The 25953-nt window shown below is 38.1% G+C and overlaps 1 protein-coding gene across 5 annotated transcripts in view; it reads left to right on the top strand.

Moving 5' to 3' along the window:
• Positions 1-25953, top strand: part of L2HGDH (L-2-hydroxyglutarate dehydrogenase) — a 49790-nt gene that overhangs the window by 6327 nt on the left and 17510 nt on the right. The window contains exons 2-6 of one of the 5 annotated variants that reach the window (XM_079913225.1): positions 363-478; positions 1159-1310; positions 6488-6619; positions 21119-21281; positions 22557-22591. In XM_079913225.1, the coding sequence (XP_079769351.1) occupies positions 363-478; positions 1159-1310; positions 6488-6619; positions 21119-21281; positions 22557-22591 (598 nt within the window). Of the gene's footprint in view, positions 1-362; positions 479-1158; positions 1311-6487; positions 6620-11752; positions 11831-19846; positions 20056-21118; positions 21282-22556; positions 22592-25953 lie in introns of those variants that run through there. The other 4 variants (XM_079913226.1, XM_079913227.1, XM_079913229.1 and 1 more) reach the window with 4 other exon arrangements.

Here is a 25953-nt window from a genome sequence, read left to right on the forward strand (position 1 = left end):
AAAGACTTAATGTTAACTTATCCTCAAGAATATTGCACCTGAATTTTTAACTAATAGATGGCAGAGGAGAGAGTGTGATAGTTAACAGAGTAACCACTGATGTAGCCAGGTTGGGCAGAGTATTATAGAGACTTAGAGCAGCTTGGGCAGCTAGCCACTCTGCCTGCTGGCTGTAGCTGATTATACATGCATGTGACTTTTAAAGGTTTCTTCGTTAGTATAAAGCCAAATGTCACAAAGCCCAATAAACATTTGATTTTAATGATAACTAATTAATACTTTGTCAGTTGATGATGAAACTGTCAAGTTTGATAAAGTCTGTTGTAAACATGCATTACTTTAAAGGTGGCTTTCTCTTAAAGCTCATTTGATGTAGTCATTATTGGTGGCGGAATTGTGGGGCTTGCCTCTGCCAGAGCGCTCATCCTGCGACATCCAGCTCTTTCCATTGGTGTTCTGGAAAAGGAGAAAGATTTAGGTATGTATGTTCTCAGTGTTGCTTAACCTGAGCACCTGCTCATTTTGTCAGTTCTACATCTTTCATGCTGAATGTCGATGTTAGTGTCCCAGTTTGGATTCTTTAGAAAGCAGAGTCTAGGACTAGGATTTGGGTGTAGGTGATTTTTTTCAAGGTTATTCGAGGAGGCAGGAGTGAGGAGGTGGGGAGAGTAAACAGGGAAGGAGAAACAACCTTGTGAGGGTGCGTTATCTAGGTTGCAGCTGTGAGCTTAATTCCACTGAGCCCTCGAGGAGCTACCTAATGTTTCCCAGGATTGTGCTCATTTATCCATCAGCTTCTGTCCCTTTGGTTGAGGATTGTCCATAGGGTGTTGAGTCCCTGTGCCCCCAAATATTAGAAAAGGCCCTGGAGCAGAAGGCAGAGAGCTGTAGTGGACCCTTGAAGCGGTTTGCTTGTGGTGAGGGGGGCGGTTTGTGCACCAAAGTTGTAGCGGAAGTCAGAGATGGGCTGGAGGGATGTGACACAGACACCATGGCTGGCTGCTACGGGAGGCTAGAAGTGCTCTGACTATAAGAACAAACTCAGACAGAATTTTAAATAGCGGTCTCTAATAGCTTCCACTGTAAGTGTATTCCCCCACTTCTTAAGTTTTGAATGAGTCATGTAGTTTCTCTTAACCTGTTTCTCTTGTTCCATAGCTATTCATCAGACTGGACATAACAGTGGTGTCATACATAGTGGAATTTATTATAAACCTGAATCTCTGAAAGCTAAGTTATGTGTACAAGGCGCAGCCCTCATCTATGAGTACTGTAACCAAAAGGGAATTTCCTACAAGCAATGTGGCAAGGTATGGCATTTTACTAGGGCCTTGACTTATTTATAAATAGCATTTACTTAGTAATCTTAAATGTTGATTTAAAAAATGCCTGGCTTTTCTTTCTCTGTATTCATGTAATTTGCAAAATCTAGATGTTTCATATAAATGGGATCATACAATATGTTGTCTTTTGTGATTGGCTTCTTTCACTTGGCATGGTGTTTTCAAGGTTCGTTCATCTTGTGGCATGAATCAGTACTTCATTCCTCCTTACACTCCATTGTATTGGTAGACCACATTTTGTTTATCCAGTTATCAGTTGATGGACATTTGGGTTGTTTCCATTTTTTGGCTACTATGAATAATGCTGCTATGGACATATATGTACAAGTTTTTGTATGGACCTATGTTTTCATTTCTGTCAGGTATATACCTATGAGTGGAGTTGCTGGGTCATATGGTAACTACATGTTTAACATTTTGAGGAAGTGTGAAACTGTTTTCCAAAGTGCTGTACTATTTTACATCCGCATCAGCAGTTAATGAGGATTCCAATATCCTCACATCCTCATGAACACCTGTTATTGTCTCTTTCATTTTAGCTATCCTAGAGGATGTGAAGTGCTATATCATTGTGGTTTTTATGTAATTAAACATAGTAATTAATGATGTTAAGCATCTTTTCATATACTTATTGGCCATTCATTTATCTTCTTTGGAGAAATATCTATTCAAATCTTTTGCTCATTTTAAAATTGAGTTCTTTGTCTTTTTATTGTTGATTTGTATGTGTTATTTATATATTCTGGATATATAAATATCCCTTATCAGCTGTATGATATTTACTAAAATACTACTAAAATATTAAAATATATATATATTTTTAAATAAAATAATAGCAATTGTAATGATCGTATTTTAAATATTACTAAATATTTTCTCCCATTCTGTAGATTTTCTTTTTTACTTCTTGATGGTATCCTTTGAAGCACAGAAACTTTCAATTTTGATCAAGTCTAGTTTATCTTTTCTTTTCTTTTATTGCTTATACTTTTAGTATCATATCTAAGAAATCATTGCCTAACTTTAGATCATGAAAAAGTGCTCCTACATTTTCTTCTAATGTCAAAGCCTTAGCTCTGATGTTTAGATCTGTGATAGTTTTTTTCCCCCAAATGAGTTGGTTTAATTCTGAGTGTTATAGAATTGGAGCTAGAACAAAGACTGAAGAACAGACTTTGGCAGGATTCTGGGCTGGGTTTACTCTGACCTCACAGCTAAGGTAGAAATGGCCGAATGAGAAGAACTAAAGAGAAGAGGAACCACTGTATGATTTCATTTTTTTAAACTTTAACAAAAGTTTGTTCTTAAATTTATAGCAGGTTTCAAGACAGCACTTCATTCTAACTATAGGTGGCAACAGATGTTATGGCAGGGAATCCAGTTATTTAAACAGGAATGGAATTAAGGATCACCATTGCCTCTGGCACAAGGAACAGCTTACTTTTTGACAGATTTCTTAATTCCAACTGTCGCCAGGAGGGCCTTCCTTGCAGCCTCAAGTTTCTTTTGCTTCTCTTTTTGTTTCTGCTTGAATGCCTTATCATCCTCATCCAACTTCTTGGCCTGCTTCTTGGGCTGCTTCAGGTGCTTCTTACCACCTTTTCAGATGGCCTACTGCCCCTTCCCCAGACCCCACCACCAGAAGCAGAGCTTCTACCCCTACGTGTATTCCTCCAGCGTAGGTTCACTTTTTTTTTTTTTTGCGGTATGCGGGCCTCTCACTGTTGTGGCCTCTCCTGTTGTGGAGCATAGGCTCCGGACGCGCAGGCTCAGCGGCCATGGCTCATGGGCCCAGCCACTCCACGGCATGTGGGATCCTCCCGGACCGGGGCACGAACCCGTGTCCCCTGCATCGGCAGGTGGACTCTCTACCACTGTGCCACCAAGGAAGCCCTAGGTTCACTTTTTAATTAATTTTGGTATATGGTGTGAGGAAGAGTTCCAACTTCATTCTTTTGCATGTGGATATCCAGTTGTCTCAGCACCATTTGTTGAAAAAAATATTCTTTCTACATTGTTTTGGCACCTGTATCAAAAATCAGTTGAGCATAAGTGTAAGAAGGTTTGTTTAGGATTCTCAATTCCATTCCATTGATGTGTGTCTATCGTTATGCCAGTACCACACTATCTTGTTTACTGTAGCTCTTTATTTTTTGAAATCAGTAAGTGTGAGTCCTCCAACTTCGTTCTTTTTCAAGAGTGTTTTGGCTATTCTGGGTCCCTTGCATTTCCATATGAATTTTAGGGTCAGTTTGTCAGTTTCTCCAAAAAAGGCAGCTGGGATTTTTGTTAGCGAGCGATTATATTGAATCTATAGATCAGTTTGGGGAGTATTGCCATCTTAACAATATTAAATTTTGCAAACCATGAACTTGGGATATCTTCCCACTTATTTAGATCTTCTTTAATTTCTTTCAACAATTTAAAAACATTTTTCATTTTACAGGTCTTGCACTTCTTTTGTAATTTTATTCCTTGATATTTTATTCTTTCTGATGCTTTTGTGAGGGGAATTGTTTTCTTAATTTCAGTTTGGTTTATTCATTGCTAATGTATAGAATATGATTGATTTTTGTGTATTGATCTTTCTCCTTCAACTTTGATGAACTCGTTTTTTAGTCTAATAGTTCTTCGTGTGTGTGTGTGTGTGTATTCCTTAGGATTTTCTATATGCAGGATCATGTCATCTGCAAATAAGATAGTTTTACTTTTTTTCTTGCCTAATTTACCTGGGTAGAATCTCTAATACAATGTTGAATAAAAGTAGTGAAAGTGGATATCTTTGTGTTGTTCTTGATTTTAGGGAGAAAGCATTCAGTCTTTCACTATTAAGTATGATAGCTGTGGGTTTTTTGTGGATGCCCTTTATCAGACTGAGGAAGTTCCTTTTTACCTGCAGGTTGTTGATTTTAATCATGAATAGGTGTTGGATTTTCTCAAATGCCTTTTCTATGTCTCTTGAGGCAGTCATGTGGTTTTGTCCTTTATTCTATTAATATGAATTTATTACATTAATTGACTTTTGGATGTTAAATAGATCTTGCATTCATGCAATGAATCCCACTTGGTCATGGTATATAATCCTTTTTATATGTTGCTGCACTCAATATACTAGTATTTTGTTCAGAATTTTTATATCAATACTCATAAGGGATATTGATATGCAGGTTTGTTTTCTTTTGATATCTGTGTCTCGTTTGAGTGTTAACTGGCCTTATAGAATTAGGAAGTGTTCCCTTCTCTTCTGTTTTTTGGAAGAGTTTATGAAGAATTGGTATTAATTCTTCTTTAAACATTTGGTAGCATTCATGAGGCCTGAGCCTTTACAGTTACTAATTCCATTTCTTGTTATGGGTCTATTCAGATACTCTTTTTCTTCTTGAGTCAGTTTCAGAAGTTTGTGTCTTTTTAAGAATTTTCCCATTTCATATAGATTATCTAATTTGTTGCATACAGCTGTTCATAATATTTCCTTATAACTCTTCTTCATGTAATTTTTAAGAATAAAAGTTCATTGTCACCATTAAAGATGCTATGAAGATTTTTTTTTTAATGATGTGGGAAAATGGTCCTGATATAGTGTTAAGTAAAAAAAGCAAGATATAAAACTGTATTTACAGTTTTTATGGTTGAGTTATGAGGGTTTTTTTTTTTTAATCCTTTAAGCCAAAGGAACCAGACAACATCCATAACATCCACCATTGAGAAACATACCATGCCCCATGCCTACCCATAGGATGATTTTGAGCTCTGTAACCCCTACTTCTTTCTGGAGCCTTGAACACTACTTCATATTCCCTCTTCACATCAAATCACATCATTGCTTCTAATCCATCTCAGCTCAGCTCCAGGTGTTAATTTACAGATTGCTGCTTCCAGGCCACAACGGTGTCAATGTGACTTAATGACCTGATTTCAGAGTTTTCCTGGTTCAGTCACTGATTTGTGCCTCTGAGTGTCTGCCCCTCCCCAACTTCTTTTTTTTTTTCCAAGTTTGAAGTCCTTTTATTTCTTTAAATTGAGGTATGATTAACATATAATATTATTATTAGTTTCATGTGTATGTATTGTGAAATGATCACCACCATAAGTCTAGTTAACATCTGTCACCATTCACAGTAAGAAAAAGTATTTTTTTTCTTGTGATGAGGACTTTTAAGATCTATTTTCTTAGCAACTTTCAAATATGCAATACACAATTATTAACTATAGTCACCATGCTGTACATTACATCCCTATGACTTGTTTATTTTATATTTGGAAGTTTGTACAGAGTTTCTAAAGAGTTCTTTATATATTCTGCATATTAGAGCCTTATCAGCGATAATGATTTACAAGTATTTTCTCCCATTCAGTGGGTTATCTTTTCACTTTCTTGATAGTGCCCTATGATTCCACGTATATTTTTAAGGTTAATTATTTGTTGATTTAAATAACCTTTACACCTTGATTAAAAGTATTACTTTATGGAGTTCGGTTGACTCCTTGCTATGAAATAGTGATTTTTGAATTCTGATGTACTTGTGAATATTATCTGTGCTTTCCTTTGCTGGTAGCTGTTAAGTAAGAAACTACCTCAAACAGATACTTTGCCCAGAAATAAACAGAAAAAGAGTCTTGATGAATTTTCTGTTTTTCTCCTCTGCAACAGAATACATTAGTAAATACTTTGAAATGTACTTTATTCCAAAACATAAAATAGTTTTCTGTTAGTGATATTCCATTATACTGAATATTGCCTGTCTTTCTGATGTACTGGTTTTTGTTTAGTTTTGTTTTGCTTTTGTTTTTTGTTTGATTTTTAATGTAACGACTAAGCAACCTGTGCTTCTTTCCCCTCTGGGATTGAGGGAGTGATGGCGATACTTCTGGCCAAGGTGCATGTAGCAACTGTCATAGCAGATGTGACAATTGAGGCTACATCTCACCTTTGTTTTAATGCAGTCTTAAGACAAATTTTTTTGGTGGAGGAAGAAAGTGAAGTCATGAAGAAAGTGAGAAGTAGATAGATGAAGCAAAAACAGTTTAAAAAAATCAACCCAATTTGAATCATACACTAATTTATGATTTTCTATTGATTTTATCTGTCATAGCTGATGATATATTTAACTCTATTCATGTTCTTTATCTTTTTTCTTTTTAAGCTTATAGTAGCTGTTGAACAAGAAGAAATTCCCAGACTTAAGGCCCTGTATGAGAGAGGCCTGCAGAATGGTGTCCAGGACCTGAGGCTGATCCAGCAAGAGGACATAAAAAAGAAGGAGCCATATTGTAGGGTAAGTGATTCACTAACCCCACACACAGGCTCACAGGGATAGGGCTCAGTCCTGTGACATGGAGGCTGAGGGTGAGTTTATAGGAAGCAGGAATCATAGAGACAGTTAAATAATCCTGTTACAGAAGCATTAAGGTGCCAGACACAAGAGGGCATTGCCACAAACTCTGGACACCTGATTTCTTCTTTTCCTACAAGAAACTACCAGGTCCTGAAGAACATAGGCAAAAGCAAGAGGAGGTCTGAGACTCTATGGCATGTTTGGAAACCACTGAGTGGTGAGATGTGGTTGGATCATAGGGTGTGTAGTAGGAGATAATAGATGAGACTGGGAAGGCAGAATTAGCCCACATAAAGGGCTTGATATCATATCCATGCTGATAACTTTGAAGTTTATCCAGTAGGCATAGGTAGCCACTAAAAATTTTTGAGGAGGGTGGCTACAATATTGGATCTGTTTCAGGAGGGTAGGTTATAGAGTTTCTGGCTTAAAACATGCTGTGGGGAAAACCAGATCTTCTTTCTTGTATTTGTGATAGAAACACGAATAATAATATAATAGTTACTCTGCATATCAACTTCCCTTGATAGCCTTTTAGAGGCTATCCGTCCAACTTTCATTCCACTGACTGTTCCAATGAATTGCTGTATCTCCTGTTCCCCATTCCCCAGTGTTTTAATGACATATTCCAATAGCTGGACTGTGGGTACCTGTCTTAGCGAGTGTGACCTTGAACTCACTGTCAGGCAGTGCTTATCAAAAGCTTGCTTTAGAGAAACACTATTTAAGGGAGACAGCCTGGGTGATATGTAGACCATTCATCCTTGTACATCTCTCCAGACCATCAGATTGTAGTACACCTACACTGTAGTGTTTTTCTCTCCCCATCCTACTTCTTGACCCCAGATTACTCTCCTTGAGTTGTGTTTTGGTTTTATGGCATCAGCCTATGGAGAAAGTCATTGTGTCACTCACTGAGGCCTCTACTATAAGGAGGTGGTTGAGGACATAAGTTCACTGTCAAACAACATCTCTCTGAGAACACTCAGGAGAAATTTCAGACTCCAGTTCTAAGAATAATTTTGTTTTTCCTGAGCACAATTGGCTTGTTTTTATCGATGGACACTGAATTCTTTAACTGTATTGTCCTGTTTGCCTTGGCTCTAAGCAGAAACACATTTGTGCCCTACTCTTGCCAAATATCTAGAGCATTAAGCATACATTTTTATTTTCATGTACTAAATTTGCTCTTTGTTTCATCTTATCTTTCCACCTTTGTTTTCTATATGCTCTGATTTTTTGGAACTTTTTATTGAATCACAGCATACATCCAAAATCATAAATGTATACAGCTTGATGAATTTTCGTTAAGTGTGATCATCCAGATCAACAAACAGAACATTACCAGCTTCTCAGAATTCCCCTCATGCCCCCTCCTAGACACTACCTTTCCCTTAAGGATGACCACTGTTCTTTTACATCATAGATTTTTGAATTTTGTGTAAGTAGAATCATATAGTGTGTGCTCGTTTGTGTCTGGACTTCTTTTATTCAGTATTGTTTATAAAATTCATCCATATTATTGCATGTAGTTATAATTTGTTGTCATTGCTGTATAATAATCCTTTGTATGAATATAGCATGGTTCTTTATACTGTTGTTGGGCGTTTTGGGTAGTTTCCAATTTGGAGCTCTTGCAAATAGTGCTACTAAGAACATTCTAGCACATCTATTTTGGTGAACAGACGTACACACTTTCGTTGGGGATATACCTCGGAGGGAAATTATGGTCATAATTTATATATATGTCTGGCTGTGGCAGGTACTGCCAAAGAGTTTTCCATAGCATTTGTCCCAAGTAATACTCTTATCAGCAGTGTATGAGAGTTACAGTTGCTCCTTATCTTCACCAACACTTAATATTGTTTGTTGTTTTCATTTTAGCCATTCTGGTGGCTATGTAGTATTATAATATTATAGTTTCCCTGTTGACCCATAAAATTGTACACCGTTTCATATGTTTACTGGCCATTTGGATATTTTCTTTTGTGAAGTAACTAAGTCCTTTGCCCATTTTTCTATTGGGTTGACTGTCCTTCTTAACAATTATTAATTCTTATTAATTTTATAAGTTCATTATATAGTCTGAATATGTGTCTATACATATATATACACAATAGATATCTTCTATGACTCTGTGGCTTGTGTTTTCACTCTTAATAGTGTCTTTAGATGAACAGAGGTTCTTAGTCTTAATGTAATCATTCAATCAATTTATGCATATATTTCTCTTTTATGCTTAGTGCTTTTTTGTACTCTGAGAAATCTTTGCCTATTTCAGCATCAGGAAGATATTCTCCTATGCTTTTTTTCTAAAAGCTATGTTGTTTTACCTTTCGCATTTAGATCTACGATCCATTTGGAATTGATTTTTGTTTATGGTATAAGATAGGGGTCAAGGTACACTTTTTTCCCCTCATATGTAGATGTCCAGTTAGCCCAGCACCATTTATCAAAAAGACCATTATTTCCCCACTGCACTGCAGTGTTACCTTTGTGATACCAGGTGACTATATATAGGTGGGCTCTATGTCTGGACTCTCTTCTCTTCTGTTGTCTCTTCTTGTACCACTACCATAATGTCTTAGTTACTATAGCTTTTCAATAGGTCTAGACATCCGGTTGAGTACGTCCTTCAATTTTGTTCTTCTTCAACATTGTATTGCCTATTCTTGGATCTTTGCATTTCCATATACATTTTAGAATTAATTTGCTAAAGTCCACAGGATAACCTGTTGTGATTTCGATTGAGATTGCCCTGAATATGTAGGTTGACATATTTGCAGACAGTTGACATATTTACAATATTGAATCTTCCAATCCATGAACATGGATCACTCCATTTATCTGAATCTTTAATTTATTGAAAAAAATGTATTACAGTTTTCAGTGTAGAGGTCTTACATGTCTCTTAGATTTATTTCTAGGTATTTGATTTTTTATACTCTCATAAATAGTATTGTTATTTAAAGTTTATTTTCTACTTATACATTACAGATATATGGAAATCAAATTGATTTTTGACCATGTATTCATCTTGGTTGTTGAATTCACTTATTGATTCTAATAGTTTGTCTATAAATTCTTTTTTTTTTTTTTTTTGGCCATACCATATGGCATGTGGGATCTTACTTCCCCAACCAGGGATCGAACACATGCCCCCTGCAGTGGAAGTGTGGAGTCTTAACCACTGGACCATCAGGGAAGTCCCAATTCTTTTGTATTTTCTATGTACAATCATGTCGTCTGCAAATAATAACTTATTTCTTCCTTTCCAACCCATATACTTGTCTGGCTCAATATTTAATGCTAGCATATATTGTTTTGTATGTGTTTCTTGTTTGTTTTTACAGGCTGCTTCAAATCCTTTCACAAAAAGACAAGATAGAAATAGATTTTTTTCCCTTAAGTTATCTGTAGTTGTGCAGTTAAAGTTAGATCAAAATATTTGATTTTATTAATTAGTATAAAGTTCCCAAGAGACTAGGAATCCAAACAGTGTTAAATGAGTTCTTCCTGCAGAGAAAGTCATAGCATCTTCAACTCCAGAAAACCTCACCCTTCCCTCCCCTCAGACTCAGTCAGAATAATCAAAGTGTTTAACTTGTGGGAGTAGGTCTTCTTCTCCCTTTTCCTCTCCCCATGCATTTCTTATCTCTCTGAGATGGTGAATGAATGACTGATTTTTTTTTAAAAAAAGAAGACACCTTCACTGAATATCTAATTTTGGCTATTTCTTTCAGGCTTTGGGCAAATGCTACACGGTCTTAAGCCAGGATTGGCAAACTATGGCCTGTGGGCCAAATCCAGCCCACCACATGTTTTTAAAGACCTATAAGCTGTTTTAAATGGTTGAAAAAATTAAAAGAAGAATAATATTTTGTGACACATGAAACTTATATGAAACTCAAATTTCAGTGTCCACAAATAAATTTTTATTGGAGAACAATCATACTTATTCATTTATGTGTTGTCTATGGCTGCTTTTGTGCCAAACAGCCAACTCGAGTAATTGAAACAGAGATCCTAAGCCTCACATGGGCAAAAATATTTACTATCTGGCCCTTTACAGAAAAGATTACCAGCTCCTGATCTAACAGGAGGGAGCCACTGAAGGATTTAGGCAAGAAAATGATATGCAAACTGTGCTAATTTAGGAAGGTTAATCAAGTTCTGGTACATAGGATGGAATTGGACATGGGAGAGAGGGGAGCCTTGAGGTGGGAGGTCAAAGCTATTTATATTTATTATTGGAAGGCAGCTATGCTCACCATGATACCATCAACACCACTTATTTATAGTTACTTTTAGACTACCTGATTTCTTTCTGCTACTCTTGAATATCATAGGTTAGTAATTTCTAGACTTCAGGGAATTTTGACATATTATTCTTTATTTTATCTCACTATATTCTGTCTTTTTTTTTTTTCTTCCATAAAGTAGGATCTGACATAAGGTGAGCAGCAGAATGTGGTGGCTGAGAAGCCAGACAGACATAAATTTAAATCTCATATCTGCCTATTTAACAGCTGTTTACCTTGAGTGGGTTAAAATTGTTCTAAACCTCAGACTCCTCATTTGTAAAATGCAGGTCATTCTGAGAATTAAATACAGTGATATATGTGAGGCATCCAGCATATGTTAATCCTCAAGAAGTGGTAGATGTTATTTTGGGCTTATTTAAGCAGTAATTCTAGTGAATTCAAATTGGTTTTGTTTGAGATACTTGGGGACTTTTCATGAAATCTGTTAAGATAACTTAGTTATGTTTGTTCTTTTCCTCCTGCTTTACATTTTCCCCCTTTCCTGATGCTTTGCTTGTAACTCAATATTTTATTCTGTTTATTTCCTTTAAGCCATATCAATTCCTCTGCAGAGTAAAATAGGCTATTTAAAAACATTGTAGAGAGGTCCTAGGATGTCTTCAAACCAGGCTTGTGAATAACTCATATAAGAGCTTGTTTTAGTCAGTTGGGGCTGCTGCAACAAAGTACCATGAACCAGTTAGCTTATAAATGTCAGATATTTATTTCTCACAGTTCTAGAGGCTGGAAGTCTGAGATCAAGGCTCTGGAAGATTTGATGTCCGATGAGGACCCACTTCCTGGTTCATAGACCATCTTCTTGCTGTGTTCTCACATGGCATAAGGGGTAAGGGAACTCTCTGGAGTTTCTTTTATAAAGGCACTAATCCCATTCATGAAGCCTCAATCCTCATGACCTTATCACTTCCGAAAGGCCCCACCTCCAAATACCGTCACATGGGTCATTAGGTTTCAACATATGAATTTTGGAGGCACACAGACATTCAGTGTATAGCAGAATTGGTTATTTAGACTGATGCCATACTTAAGGGGGAAATACACTAGTATTAAAGAGATTAGGAGATTGGTTCAAGATGGCAGAGTAGAAGGACATGCTCTCACTCCCTCTTGTGAGAGCACTGGAATCACAACTAACTGCTGAAAAATCATCGACAGGGAGACACTGGAACTCATCAAAAAAGATGCCCCACATCCAAAGACAAAGGAGAAGCCACAATGAGATGGTAGGAGGGGCGCAATCACAATAAAATCAAATCCCATAACTGCTGGGTGGGTGACTCACAAACTGGAGAACACTTATACCACAGAAGTCCACCCACTGGAGTGAAGGTTCTGAGCCCCATGTCAGGCTTCCCTGGGGGTCCGGCAACGGGAGGAGGAATTCCTAGAGAATCAGAATTTGAAGGCCAGCGAGGTTTGATTGCAGGACTTTGACAGGACTGGGGGAAACAGAGACTCCACTCTCAGAGGGCACACACAAAGTAGTGTGCACATCGGGACCCAGGGGAAGGAGCAGTGACCCATAGGAGACTGAACCAGACCTACCTGCTAGTGTTGGAGTGTCTCCTGCAGAGGTGGGGGGTGGCTGTGTCTCACCGTGAGGACAAGGACACTGGAAGCAGAAGTTTTGGGAGGTACTCCTTGACGTGAGCCCTCCCAGAGTCTGCCATTAGCCCTACAAAAGAGCCCTGGTAGGCTCCAGTGTTGGGTCACCTCAGGCCAAACAACCAACAGGGAGGGGACCCAGCCCCACCCATTAGCAGACAAGCAGATTAAAGTTTTACTGAGCTCTGCCCACCAGAGCAACAGCCAGCTCTACCCACCACCAGTCCTTCCCATCAGGAAACTTGCACAAGCCTCTTAGATAGCCTCATCCACCAGAGGGCAGACAGCAGAAGCAAGAAGAACTACAATCCTGCAGCCTGTGGAACAAAAACCACATTCACAGAAAGGTAGACAAGATGAAAAGGCAGAGGGCTATGTACCAGATGAAGGAACAAGATAAAACCCCAGAAAAACTACTAAATGAAGTGGAGATAGGCAACCTTCCAGAAAAAGAATTCAGAATAATGATAGTGAAGATGATCTAGGACCTCGGAAAAAGAATGGAGGCAAAGATCAAGAAGATGCAAGAAATGTTTAACGAAGACCTAAAAGAATTAAAGAACAAACAAACAGAGATGAACAATACAATAACTGAAATGAAAAATACACTAGAAGGAATCAGTAACAGAATAACTGAGGCAGAAGAACGGATAAGTGACCTGGAAGACAGAATGGTGGAATTCACTGCTGCAGAACAGAATAAAGAAAAAAGAATGAAAAGAAATGAAGACAACCTATGAGACCTCTGGGACAACATTAAATGCACCAACATTTGCATTATAGGGGTCCCAAAAGAAGAAGAGAGAGAGAAAGGACCTGAGAAAATATTTGAAGAGATTATAGTTGAAAACTTCCCTAACATGGGAAAGGAAATAGCCACCCAAGTCCAGGAATCACAGAGAGTGCCATACAGGATAAAACTAAGGAGAAACATGCCAAGACACATAGTAATCAAATTGGCAAAAAAACTGGCAAAAATTAAAGACAAAGAAAAATTATTGACAGCAGCAAGGGAAAAATGACAAATAACATACAAGGGAACTCCCATAAGGTTAACAGCTGATTTCTCAGCATAAACTCTACAAGCCAGAAGGGAGTGGCATGACATATTTAAAGTGATAAAAGGGGAGAGCCTACAACCAAGATTGCTCTACCTGACAAGGATCTCATTCAGATTCAATGGAGAAATCAAAGGCTTTACAGACAAGCAAAAGCTAAGAGAATTCAGCACCACCAAACCAGCTCTACAACAAATGCTAAAGAAATTTCTCTAAGTGGGAAACACAAGAGAAGAAAAGGACCTACAAAAACAAACCCCCCAAAATTAAGAAAATGATAATAGGAACATTCATATTGATAATTACCTTAAATGTGAATGGATTAAATGCTCCAACCAAAAGACACAGGCTTGCTGAATGGATATAAAAACAAGACCTATATATATATATGCTGTGTACAAGAGACCCACTTCAGACCTAGGGGCACATACAGACTGAAGTGAGGGAATGGAAAAACATATTCCATGCAAATGGAAATCAAAAGAAAGCTGGAGTAGCAATACTCGTATCAGACAAAATAGACTTTAAAATAAAGAATGTTACAAGAGACAAGGAAGGATACTACGTAATGATCAAGGGATCAATCCAAGAAAAAGATATAGCAATTATAAATATATATGCACCCAACTAAGGAGCACCTCAATAGATAAGGCAACTGCTAACAGCTATAAAAGAGGAAATCGACAGTAACACAATAATAGTGGAGGACTTTAACACCTCACTTACACCAATGGACAGATCATCCAAACAGAAAATTAATAAGGAAACACAACCTTTAAATGACACAATAGACCAGGTAGATTTAATTGATATTTATAGGACATTCCATCCAAAAAACAGCAGATTACACTTTCTTCTCAACTGCACATGGAACATTCCCCAGGATAGATCACATCCTGGGTCACAAATCAAGCCTGAGTAAATTTTAAAAAATTGAAGTCATATCAAGCATCTTTTCTGACCACAATGCTATGAGATTAGAAATCAATTACAGGGAAAAAGATGTAAAAAACACAGACACATGGAGGCTAAACAGTACATTACTAAATAACCAAGAGATCACTAAAGAAATCAAAGAGGAACTCAAAAAATACCTAGACACAAATGACAATGAAAACATGACAATCCAAAACCTATGGGATGCAGCAAAAGCAGTTCTAAGAGGGAAGTTTATAGCAATACAAGCCTACCTCAAGAAACAAGAAAAATCTCAAATAAACAATCTAACGTTACACCTAAAGGAACTAGAGGAAGAAGAACAAACAAAACCCAAAGTCAGCAGAAGGAAAGAAATCATAAAGATCAGAGCAGAAATAAATGAAAAAGAAACAAAGAAAACAATAGCAAAGATCAATAAAACTAAAAGCTGGTTCTTTGAGAAGATTAACAAAATTGATAAACCATTAGCCAGACTCATCAAGAAAAAGAGGGAGAGGACTCAAATCAATAAAATTAGAAATGAAAAAGGAGAAGTTACAACAGACACCGCAGAAATACAAAGCATCCTAAGAGACTACTACAAGCAACTCTATGCCGATAAGATGGACAACATGGAAGAAATGGACAAATTCTTAGAAAGGTATAACTTCCAAGACTGAACCAGGAAGAAAGACACTGTTAAAAGAAATTAAAGATGATACAAACAGATAGAGAGCTATACCATGCTCTTTTGTTGGAAGATTCAATATTGTGAAAATAACTATACTACCCAAAGCAATCTACAGATTCAGTGCAATCCCTATCAAATTACCAATGGCATTTTTTACAGAGCTAGAACAAAAAATCTTAAAATTTGTATGGAGACACAAAAGACCCTGAATAGCCAAAGTGGTCTTGAGGGAAAAAAATGGAGCTGGAGGAATTAGACTCCCTGACTTCAGACTATACTACAAAGCTACAGTAATGAAGACAATATGGTACTGGCACAAAAACAGAAATATAGATCAATGGAACAGGATAGAAAGCCCGGATATAAACCCACACACCTATGGTCAACTAATCTATGACAAAGGAGGCAAGGATATACAGTGCAGTAAAGACAGTCTCTTCAATAAGTGGTGCTGGGAAAACTGGACAGCTATGTGTAAAAGAATGAAATTAGAACACTCCCTAACACCATATACAAAAATAAACTCAAAATAGATTAGAGACCTAAATGTAAGGCCAGACACTGTAAAACTCTTAGAGGAAAACATAGGAAGAACATTCTTTCACATAAATCATAGCAAGATCTTTTTTGATCCACCTCCTAGAGTAAGGGAAATAAAAAACAAAAATAAACAAATGGGACCTAGTGAAACTTAAAAGCTCTTGCAAAGCAAAGAAAACTACAAACAAGATGAAAAGACAACCCTCAGAAAGCGAGAAAATATTTGCAAACAAAACAACAGACAAAGGATTAATCTCCAAAATATACAAACAGCTCATGCAGCTCAATATTAAAAAAATAAAAACCCAATCCAGAAATGGGCAGAAGACCTAAATAGATGTTTCTCCAAAGAAGACATACAGATGGCCAAGGAGCACATGAAAAGCTGCTCAGCATCACTAATTATTAGAGAAATGCAAATCAAAACTACAATGAGGTATCACCTCACACCTGTTAGAATGGGCATCATCAGAAAATCTACAAACAACAAATGCTGGAGAGGGTGTGGAGAAAAGGGAACCCTCTTGCACTGTTGGTGGGAATGTAAATTGATACAGCCACTATGGAGGTTCCTTAAAAAACTAAAAGTAGAATTACCATATGATCCAGCAATCCCACTACTGGGCATATACCCAGAGAAAATCGTAATTCAAAAAGACACATGCACCCCAGTGTTCATTGCAGCACTATTTACAATAGCCAGGTCATGGAAGCAACCTAAATACCCATCAACAGATGAATGGATCAAGAAGGTGTGGTACATATATACAATGGAATATTACTCAGCCATAAAAAGGAACGAAATTTGGTCATTTGTTGAGACGTGGATGGATCTAGAGACTGAGTAATACAGAGTAAAGTAAGTCAGAAAGAGAAAAACAAATATCGTATATTAACACATATATGTGGAACCTAGAACAGTGGTGCAGATGAACCAGTTTGCAGGGCATAAGTTGAGACGCAGATGTAGAGAACAAACGTATGGACACCAAGGGGGGAAAGCTGCGGGGTGGTGGGGATGGTGGTGTGATGAATTGGGCGATTGGGATTGACATGTATACACTGATGTGGATAAAACTGATCACTAATAAGAACCTGCTGTATAAAAAAAAATTAAATTCAAAAAAAAAAAAGACACATGAACCCCAGTGTCCATTGCAGCACTATTTACAATAGCCAAGACATGGAAGCAACCTAAATGCCCATCAACAGATGAATGGATAAAGAAGATGTGGTACATATATACAATGGAATATTACTCAGCCATAAAAAGAAACGAAATTGGGTCATTTGTAGAGATGTGGATGAATCCAGAGACTCATACAGAGTGAAGTAAGTCAGAAAGTGAGAAACAAATATCGTATATTAATGCATGTATGTGGAACCTAGAAAAACGGTACAGATGAACCGGTTTGCAGGGCAGAAATTGAGACACAGATGTAGAGAACAAACGTATAGACACCCAGGGGGGAAAGTGGTGGCAGGGCTAGTGGTGTGATGAATTGGGAGATTGGGATTGACATGTGTACACTAATACGTATAAAATGGATAACTAATAAGAACCTGCTGTATAAAAAAAAAAAAGAGATTAGGAGTCTGTACATGTGGGGGGCAGGAAATATATGGGAAATCTCTGTACCTTCTGCTCAATTTTTCTGTGAACCTAAAACTGCTCTAAAAAATCAAGTCTACTAAAACAAAAATGAAGCATTTAAACTCACATCTAAACAGTGCTTTACAAAAATTATTGAGCACTTCCTGAATATAAAACAGCTAAACCTGTTGCTGTTTTGTAGCTTTATGTGATTTTGATGGGATTTGGTTGTGAAATTAAGATGTGAGAATCTCGCTGATCTGTATCAAGTATTACCTTGCCATTTGAGAATAAAACAATTTATAACCTCCCCCAGGAAGGCATGCTAATTTTTAACATGTGTTTTCTCTTTTTATGTACTAACGAAAAGCTCTTTCACACTTCAAGGTTGGTGTAAAAAAATAAATAAATAAAAGCACATATGAGCCCCTGACCCCACTGTGGATTTAGTCAAGATGTAAAAACAATATTGATTGTGGAGTTTGGAAAACAGGATTATTGGTTTCGTGGCAGTACTGAAATCTGGAGTATATGGAAGATTCCAGCTAATCAACTGGAACAACAATCGTCTGTCATGTATCCTTGTCAGCACTTTAAAGATAGAAAAAAAATAGAAACATGGACCCATGGTTCTTTATATCATGCCTAACTGTTAAAAAAGAAACAAAAAACAGAACAACTCTTCATAAGTCATAAAGGTTCAGGATGAATCTGGATATTGTTCTGTGTACCTGACCGTGTGATCCTCACGTGTCTTGGAATGAGGTGGATGAAGTATGTGTGTATAGATAATCAAATTATGTATGCATATTTTTGTGTCTTATAAGTGAAGAAACTGGTTAAGGTAATTCTCCAAGGTCGTACAACTTAAAGAGTCCCCTCCTCCCAGATCTGACTCAGAACTGGTATGTTTCTGTTCAGTTTAACTGACATTTTCTTCTTTACTATGTGCCGAACACTATGTTGGGCACTGCAGATATGAAAGTGAGTAAGACAGAGTTGTCATCCTGAAGGAAGTTGTAGTATAGCAGAAAATACAATTTTAATACAGTGATAAGTTTTCTGATAGAACTGATACTCTGTCTTGTGCCAAGGTAAGGGAGAGCTTTTAGCTTACTCTGAAAGTCTAGGAAAATCTTCTCAGAAGTGAACCCCTCACTTGAAACATGAATAAATAGTGTAACTCATAAAAGAGGTATATCCTACTTTTCTCTGAGTCCTCTGCAGTAGTGATCTGCTTTATAGAATGCCACATTATATTTATCAATGTCTAGGTGTATTGATATTTAGGGGTGGCAATACATAGTAGAAAATATACTCTGGTTATTTCATAGAAGTGTCTTGAGTAAATTCCTTCCTTTTCCCCCAACTTCACCACCACTACCAAGAATGGGTGGCGAAATTTCCATGGTATAGGGTCACATCTGTTTCTTCCAGGCCCTCCAGAAAGAAACAGTTTGTCAGGGGAACTCGGAAAGGGCTTCTTGGACCAGATCTCTTTAAGAAGAAAATTAAGTGCCCCTAGGGGAAGTATCTTGGAAAATTTTAAACTGCCTCTGTAAACTTTGAAGGATAGCTCTTGACAGTGCTTGCTGTGGGTAAATCCTGACTGCCTCCTCTGACCTTAGCTGTGGTGATCCGCCTGCCTTTTCTTTAGCACTATTGGTCAGGCACACGTTCCTCTGTTCCTCTAGCCTCCTGACTGACTTCCAGCTCCCAACTTTCCCTGACCTGCTTGCCTGGTTCTTTTCCAGACACCTGACCTGCCGTAACCTCAGATTCATCCTCTGACCTGCTAACCTGGACAGTGCACGCCCAGCCTGCCGGCTGACAGACACAGTCAGCCTGTCCCCCAACCCTGCCCTGGGCCAGAGTGTCTGACTGCTGGGCAGCAGTGACTCGCTCCACCTTCCCCCCACTACACATATAGGCGGGGCACACCAACATCTCATGAGGATGGTCACAGCCAAGGCTAGAAAGGGAAGGAAGAAGGAAAACCTGTTAGGGAAGGTCTGGGGCGGGGGAGGAATCTAGTAAGTTTAAAGACAGCCCTCAAAAGTTCAGTCAGTCAGTAAATAGTTGAGTGCTTCTGTGTGTCAGGCATGTGCTGGGTTATAAGAGTATAAGATGAATAAGGAGGATATTTGGGATTATAAAAAACTATTGATATGAAACACTTTTACAGCATGTTTTTATCACCCTGTTATCATACTTGTCACATAGTTTTTATGCTACGTAAGGAAGTTTTTTGTAACTAAACTCTTATTTTTTGTGGCTAAACTCTTAGTATTATCCTAAGTTAGCTTCCAAGGTTATTGTACCCCAAATACCATTTGTAGTTTAAAGTTGAATTATACTTATTTGACCTGCGAATTTAGGGATTTCAGGCAATGTAAGTTCTAATGTAAAATCTTACATGTGATTGTATTGAAACAGAAGGAATGATTTCCTGTTCTTGGCAAATGCTGTCATATTCTGGAAGCAAGACTGTCAGGAAAATGATGAAGTTTGCCAAATGTTATGTTCAGTTTGTGAAAAGAGGCTGTGAGGCATTTTGTGAGCCTTCACCTTTAGTGTCATCTGGCCATTTGGAAGCATTGGTCAGGGATGGGTGGCAAAGTCAAAAACTTTTAAAGGCCAAGCAGGTAAATGCACTGAGGTAGGGGTGGAGCAGTGAATACAGATGAGATATTTAAAATAATATTATCAGATATCATTGTAAAACTGCAACAACAGTGCAGTCCTGGCCAAACAGGAGGATAGAGCATTTACCTGTCGTGCTCAACTTCTGGGTGCCATTTATCCTGGGAACCAGGCTACGCTCTTAGGGGCAATTGATTGGGAGAACTGATATACTCTTATATACAATAAGGCAACAGAAAATGGTGCCATTTCCAAGGATTCACCAAAATGTAGTCAATACTTTGTGAAATGCTACTTGTTTCCTTTTCTTCAGAATTAGAAAAGCCAATGCACATTCAATACTTATTCCAAAAAATTAAATAGGTATGGTTGTAGATCATTCATTTATAGAGTTTAAACATGTTTTGAGTGACAACACACACACACACCCCAACATAGCAACAAAAGACCCAGGCTATTAATTTCTCATATTACCTGAAGAGAAAGTTTGAATTGACCACATAAAATCTCCATTCAGTAGTTGTAGTCTTGAAGATAGATTCTGCAGCAAATCAAATCAACACTCGGCAAACACTGTGAACAACTCTGAGCTCTCACTGAGTGTGCATGACATCTAATATACTACTGGGAAAAATCTCTACAGTTTGTTTAAAATATAATTGGTGATACACTATTTGATTCACAATCAGATATGAATCAGAATCAGATAGGGTAAGGTATAAATAAAACAGAAAAACTCATTGTAGCAGCTGGAAGAGCCTGGAAAAATTAACTCCCCTAAGGAGGAGAATTATTTCCTGATTATAGAGGTTTTCTTATTTAGCTAGTATTATTTCTTTTATCTGTTAGACAAATTATATATGTATTCAATTTCAAATTTAGGCATTGAATTGAGCACTTTTATTTTTCTTTAAGACTATCAGATGTTTGCCAGGAAAGGCTAATTGTGTGTTATCCATCAATATAAACAATAAAAAAATTCAGCCAAAAATCAAATTTATCGCACAACCTATGCTCAGTGGTTTTTAATTGTATTGTCTTGCTTTTTTCACAATTCTGTGCCAGGGTCTAATGGCTATTGATTGTCCTCATACTGGCATTGTGGACTATCAGCAGGTGGCTTTGTCATTTGCCCAGGATTTCCAAGAAGCAGGTGGCTCTGTTTTGACCAATTTTGAAGTAGAAGATATTAAAATGGCTAAAGAAAGTCCTTCAAGAAGTAAAGATGGTAAGCAATCCTTGTCTTTTCTTTTGAATACTGAATTGACTTCTGAACAAACTTGGGACTGTTTTTGGCTAGGGTAGTGCTGGCAAGAGGGCCACCAGAAGCTAGGCTACAGTAAGGGCCCAGAGCTGGAGGCAGGTACAGAAGGGGTGAGGGTGAGACCGGATATGGGAGAACTGGGACTTCTAGTGAGTCTTGTGCTGATAGAACTAGGCATTGATGGGACACTTCTGACTAGTGCTAAATCCCGAACTGCCAAGGCTGTTTATGGAAAGTTAGCCTGCAAACACTTCCCTATCCAGGTTAGTCAGAATCCCCTGGGAGTGCTTGTTAAAAATGCAGATTTTAGCATCACCCAGTCTTACTGAATCAGACTGTCTGGGGATAGGACATGACTCAGCCATTCTGAATTCCCCCTCCACTCCGCGCCCCCCCCACCCCAGTTCCTTCATTGTAGCCTGTACTTAGAGTTTGTTTTGTTTTGCTTTGGGGACAATTTTTTTTTTTAAACCAAATGAATTAGTTTTTAAGCCTTAAATTCATTGTTGGGAAATTTGAAGGAGAAAAAAAGTAGTGTTCAGTTCATTCTTTCTTGACAGGTTTTTAAGGAGATCTGGGCTATCAGAGTCATTCTCCCAGTGTCCTTTTAAATTCTAAGATGATGAGCAAAATTGTTAAATAATTGAGATTGTTAGACAGGTAGCATAATCAATCAAATCTATGATATAAGTAAGTAGATCATATTTTTTTTACCTGCTGTACATATGCTTTATAGGTCTTTGAGATCACATGTATCTGATTGGGAACTAATTTTATAAATAGTTTATCATTGGAAATTCTGTGTTGTGATAACTCTTGCTTCTCTATACAACTTAGAATCCGCAAGGATTCAGATAACCAAGACTTGAACAAGTGTCATAGCATTAGTTCTGTGAGAAAATGCATACTGATTTATGATGATCCGTTTTATAGCCTGTTTTCTAGGATTGCAGTTCACAGAAAAGCTGGGACTGTCTATTTTGGAGCTGGGGTGGGGAATGGTTTATAAGTATAGATTAAATGAATTAAAATAAAATATGCTAAAAACATGCCAGAGTTTTGTATATTGTCAAATATGAACTAGTTTAATCTTGTTACTTGGTAAAAAACTTTAGAATGAAAAGTAGGAGGCAATAATGGTTATGACAGAGACAATCCTTTAAATGATTACTAGAATAATGTTTACTTAATGTAGGCTTTCTTTTGCTAAAAATAAATCTTTCACTAATTTTTTTTCAGGGATGAAATACCCAGTTGTTATAAGGAATACAAAGGTAAAGATTCTTAAGCAAAACTACTTTAATCTACTTTATCTACGGTCATCTCCTTTCTTAAAAAGCTGAATTAACCACAGTGCTGTATCTTATGTCATTGAATGAAATTTGTCTAATGTAAAAGTTATTCTGAGAGAAATCCTGTGAGAGCAGTGTAACAGCTTTCATTCTAAGAAGGGTTTCAACTTGGAAATGTCTTCATGAAGTGTTTGTGCCAGCAAAGGATAGGATTATAAGCACTTAGAGTAATAAAAACTGATAGCTTTATTGCTCTGCCTACTTATCTACATTAACTTATTAACTGTCTGCTAATGAGAAGACTTTGGGGGCAGGGAGCAGGTTGTGCAGAGAGAGATGGACTACTTTTCTTCATCTTCTCATAGTCTAAAACAAGAGTTATTGAATGGCATAGAAGCATTTCGTTAGCTGTATGTTCATTGAACGATCAGAGTTCAGTCAGGAGAGTAGAGTCATCAATGAGTATATTATAGGAATTAGGCCTTACACATTTTTTAAAAATATTTATTTATTTAGTTTGGCTGTGCCGGGTCTTAGTTGCGGCATGCGGGATCTTCACTGTGGCATGCGGACTCTTAGTTGCGGCATGCATGCGGGATCTATTTCCCTGACCAGGGATCGAACCTGGGCCCCCTGAATTGGGAGTGTGGAGTCTTACCCACTGGACCACCAGGGAAGTCCCCTTACACAATTTTTAAAGGATCTGGGGAAGTGCAGGTTCAGAAGGGGAGTTGGTAGATCAGAGGCATCTCCAGCCAGTCTGAGAAGCCACATGTGTCTAGCTGCTGAAGTGGGAATGCAAGCAGGAAGCTCATGAGGAGATATGGGGGGCTCTTGCCTCTGTCTGTACCCAAGCAGTGGGCTGGAGCAGTGCCTGATCAGTAGGAGCAGTAGTTGGGAAGCTGAATGTGGAGCTGTAATTTACTTTGCAGTGGGTGTTTGTCACTTCGTTGGACTAGAATGACCTTCAGAGAATAGTGGCTGCTGCTGTACTTCTGCCTGCCAAACCATATGCAATTCCTGTTTGGTCAGCTTTAAGCTGGAACCGTATAGGGAAGAATTGTTCCCAGCTTAACCAGATCGACACAGTATAACCCCCTGCAGTCCATCCCTTTTCAACTTGGCATCCATTCACACCCCTTATAACCATATTTAACTTCCAAATGAAGAGAGTAGAAAGATTATGCTTCCATCCAGAAGGTGCAACTATCTTCCATACACCTGAAGACATGCTTACTCTCCAAAAAAGATACGAAGTCTACTTTATTGATCATGAATGTTCATTTCTTTTCTAGCTGAGTCACTCTCCTCCTTTGAGATCCTGCAACTTAAATACTGAGATAAAAGGTTAACCACAATTTAAGCATCTTATATTAAATCAGTAGTTCTCAACGGGAGGCAGTTTCTCCTCCTAGGAGACATTTGGCAATGTCTGGAGACATTTTTATTGTCACATCTAGTAGAAGGGGGGCAATGCTACTGGCATTTAGTGGGTAGAGGCCAGGGATTCTGCTAAACATCCTACAATGTGAGAGACAGGCCCCCAGAACAAAGAGGTATCTGGCCCCAAATGTCGATAGTACTGAAATTGAGGTGTTAGACAGTGGGGAAGTGACAGAGATGGGTGTGTTAGTCGTCTAGGGCTGCCTTAACAGAACACCACAGACGGGGTGGCTTTAACAACAGAAATTTATTTTTTCACAGCTCTGGAGGCTAGAGATCTAGGGTCAAGGTGCCATCAGGGTTGGCTTCTGGTGAGATCTCTCTTCTCAGCTTGTGGATGACTGTCTTCACACTATGTCCTTACGTGGCCTTTTCTCTGTGCGTGCACATGTGCAGAGAAAGAGCAGGAGAGAGCAACCTCTGGTATCTCTTTGTCTTATAAGAACATCATTCCTATTAGATTAGGGCTCCACTTTTGTGACCTTATTTAACCTTAATTACCTCCCTAAAGGTCCTGTCTCCAAATACAGTCTCGTTGGGCGTTAGGACTTCAACGTATGGATTTAGGGGAGACACAATTCAGTCCATAATAATGAGGATAAAGAAATAATTGGGTAATTTATAGACAAATATATTTATTTCAAAATAAGGAAGAATTACCCATAGCTACTACACTCCTCATTTCTGTCACCAGACATGTGGTCATAGCTGATATTTATAATTTCCTTCTTCCACTACTCATTCCATAGTCCCTTTGCCCTTGGCAAGCATCTCAGCTGGTCATGGTTCCTAGTTTGGTGGGGTAACTCAAACTTTCATTCCTGAAGTGTCTGTGCCATTCGAAGCCCTGCCTGTTTTGGGTTGTGGTACTTTCCATTAAGTTTTATAATAATACATGGGAAAATTAAGGCATGTCCCAGGAGAGCTACATTCCAGATGTACTCCTCTTTATCATCCCTGAGCCCTCTCTGTGGTAGCAACTCAGTTTCTCCTTGAGAGTCAGAATCAATTACCCCACTCAGTGCAGTAATCCTCTCTGCCTATTGATCACTGGCAGGGGGAACCCAAAGTGGCCAAGTGTGGCAGTATCAATTTCTAACTTAATGCAACCATTGCTTATTCTCTAATGGAAGCCTTTTTCCCTTGGGAACTAAGACCTCTAGACCATCAGAGCCAAAAGTTGTAGGGATAGGAAGCAAAAAATTTTACTGTAATAGTAAGGAGCTACTCCCATTTTCTACCTCTTGATTTCCAGACCTGTGAATCCTGGCTATGGGAGAAACAACACCATATATTAGTCACTGGTTTAGAGCATGTAGAGAATCCTGGAAGACCTTGCCCCAGGCCTGTAGGTGTTGCCAGCCAACTAGTGCTGTTATTGAATCTTCAAAAGCCCATTCTACTTTTTGTCACCCAGCAGCTTCAGGATTGTGGGGAAAATGATAAAATCAGTGCATTACACAAGCATGAGCCTATTGTTATACTTCATTTCCTGTAAAATAAGCTCACTGATCAGAAGTAATTCTTCTAAGTAAAATACCATAACAGTGAATAAGGCATCCTATAAATTCACAGATGGTGGTTTCCATAGAAGCATTGTGGGCAGGGAAGACAAATTTATATCCAGAGTAAGTGTCTATTCCAGTGAGCACTGAGTGCTGCCTTTGGTTTTTGATTGAAGTGGTCCAGGGACCATATCAGTGGCTCTGTTGATTCCGCTGTTGGCAGATTGAACATTCAGCAGTGGTTGTAAACAGATCAGCTTTGGTGAGTAAGTCCATGTTGCTGAACCCTTGCATTACCTCCTTGCTGCCATAACCATTTAGTTTATGAAACCATTGGGTAAGGACAGGGGTACCTGGGGAAAGAGGCTAGCTAACGTCCACAGAGCAGGTCATCTT

The sequence above is a fragment of the Stenella coeruleoalba genome (assembly GCF_951394435.1).
Source record: "Stenella coeruleoalba genome assembly, chromosome: 2".
In the NCBI taxonomy this organism is placed as follows: Eukaryota; Metazoa; Chordata; class Mammalia; order Artiodactyla; family Delphinidae; genus Stenella; species Stenella coeruleoalba.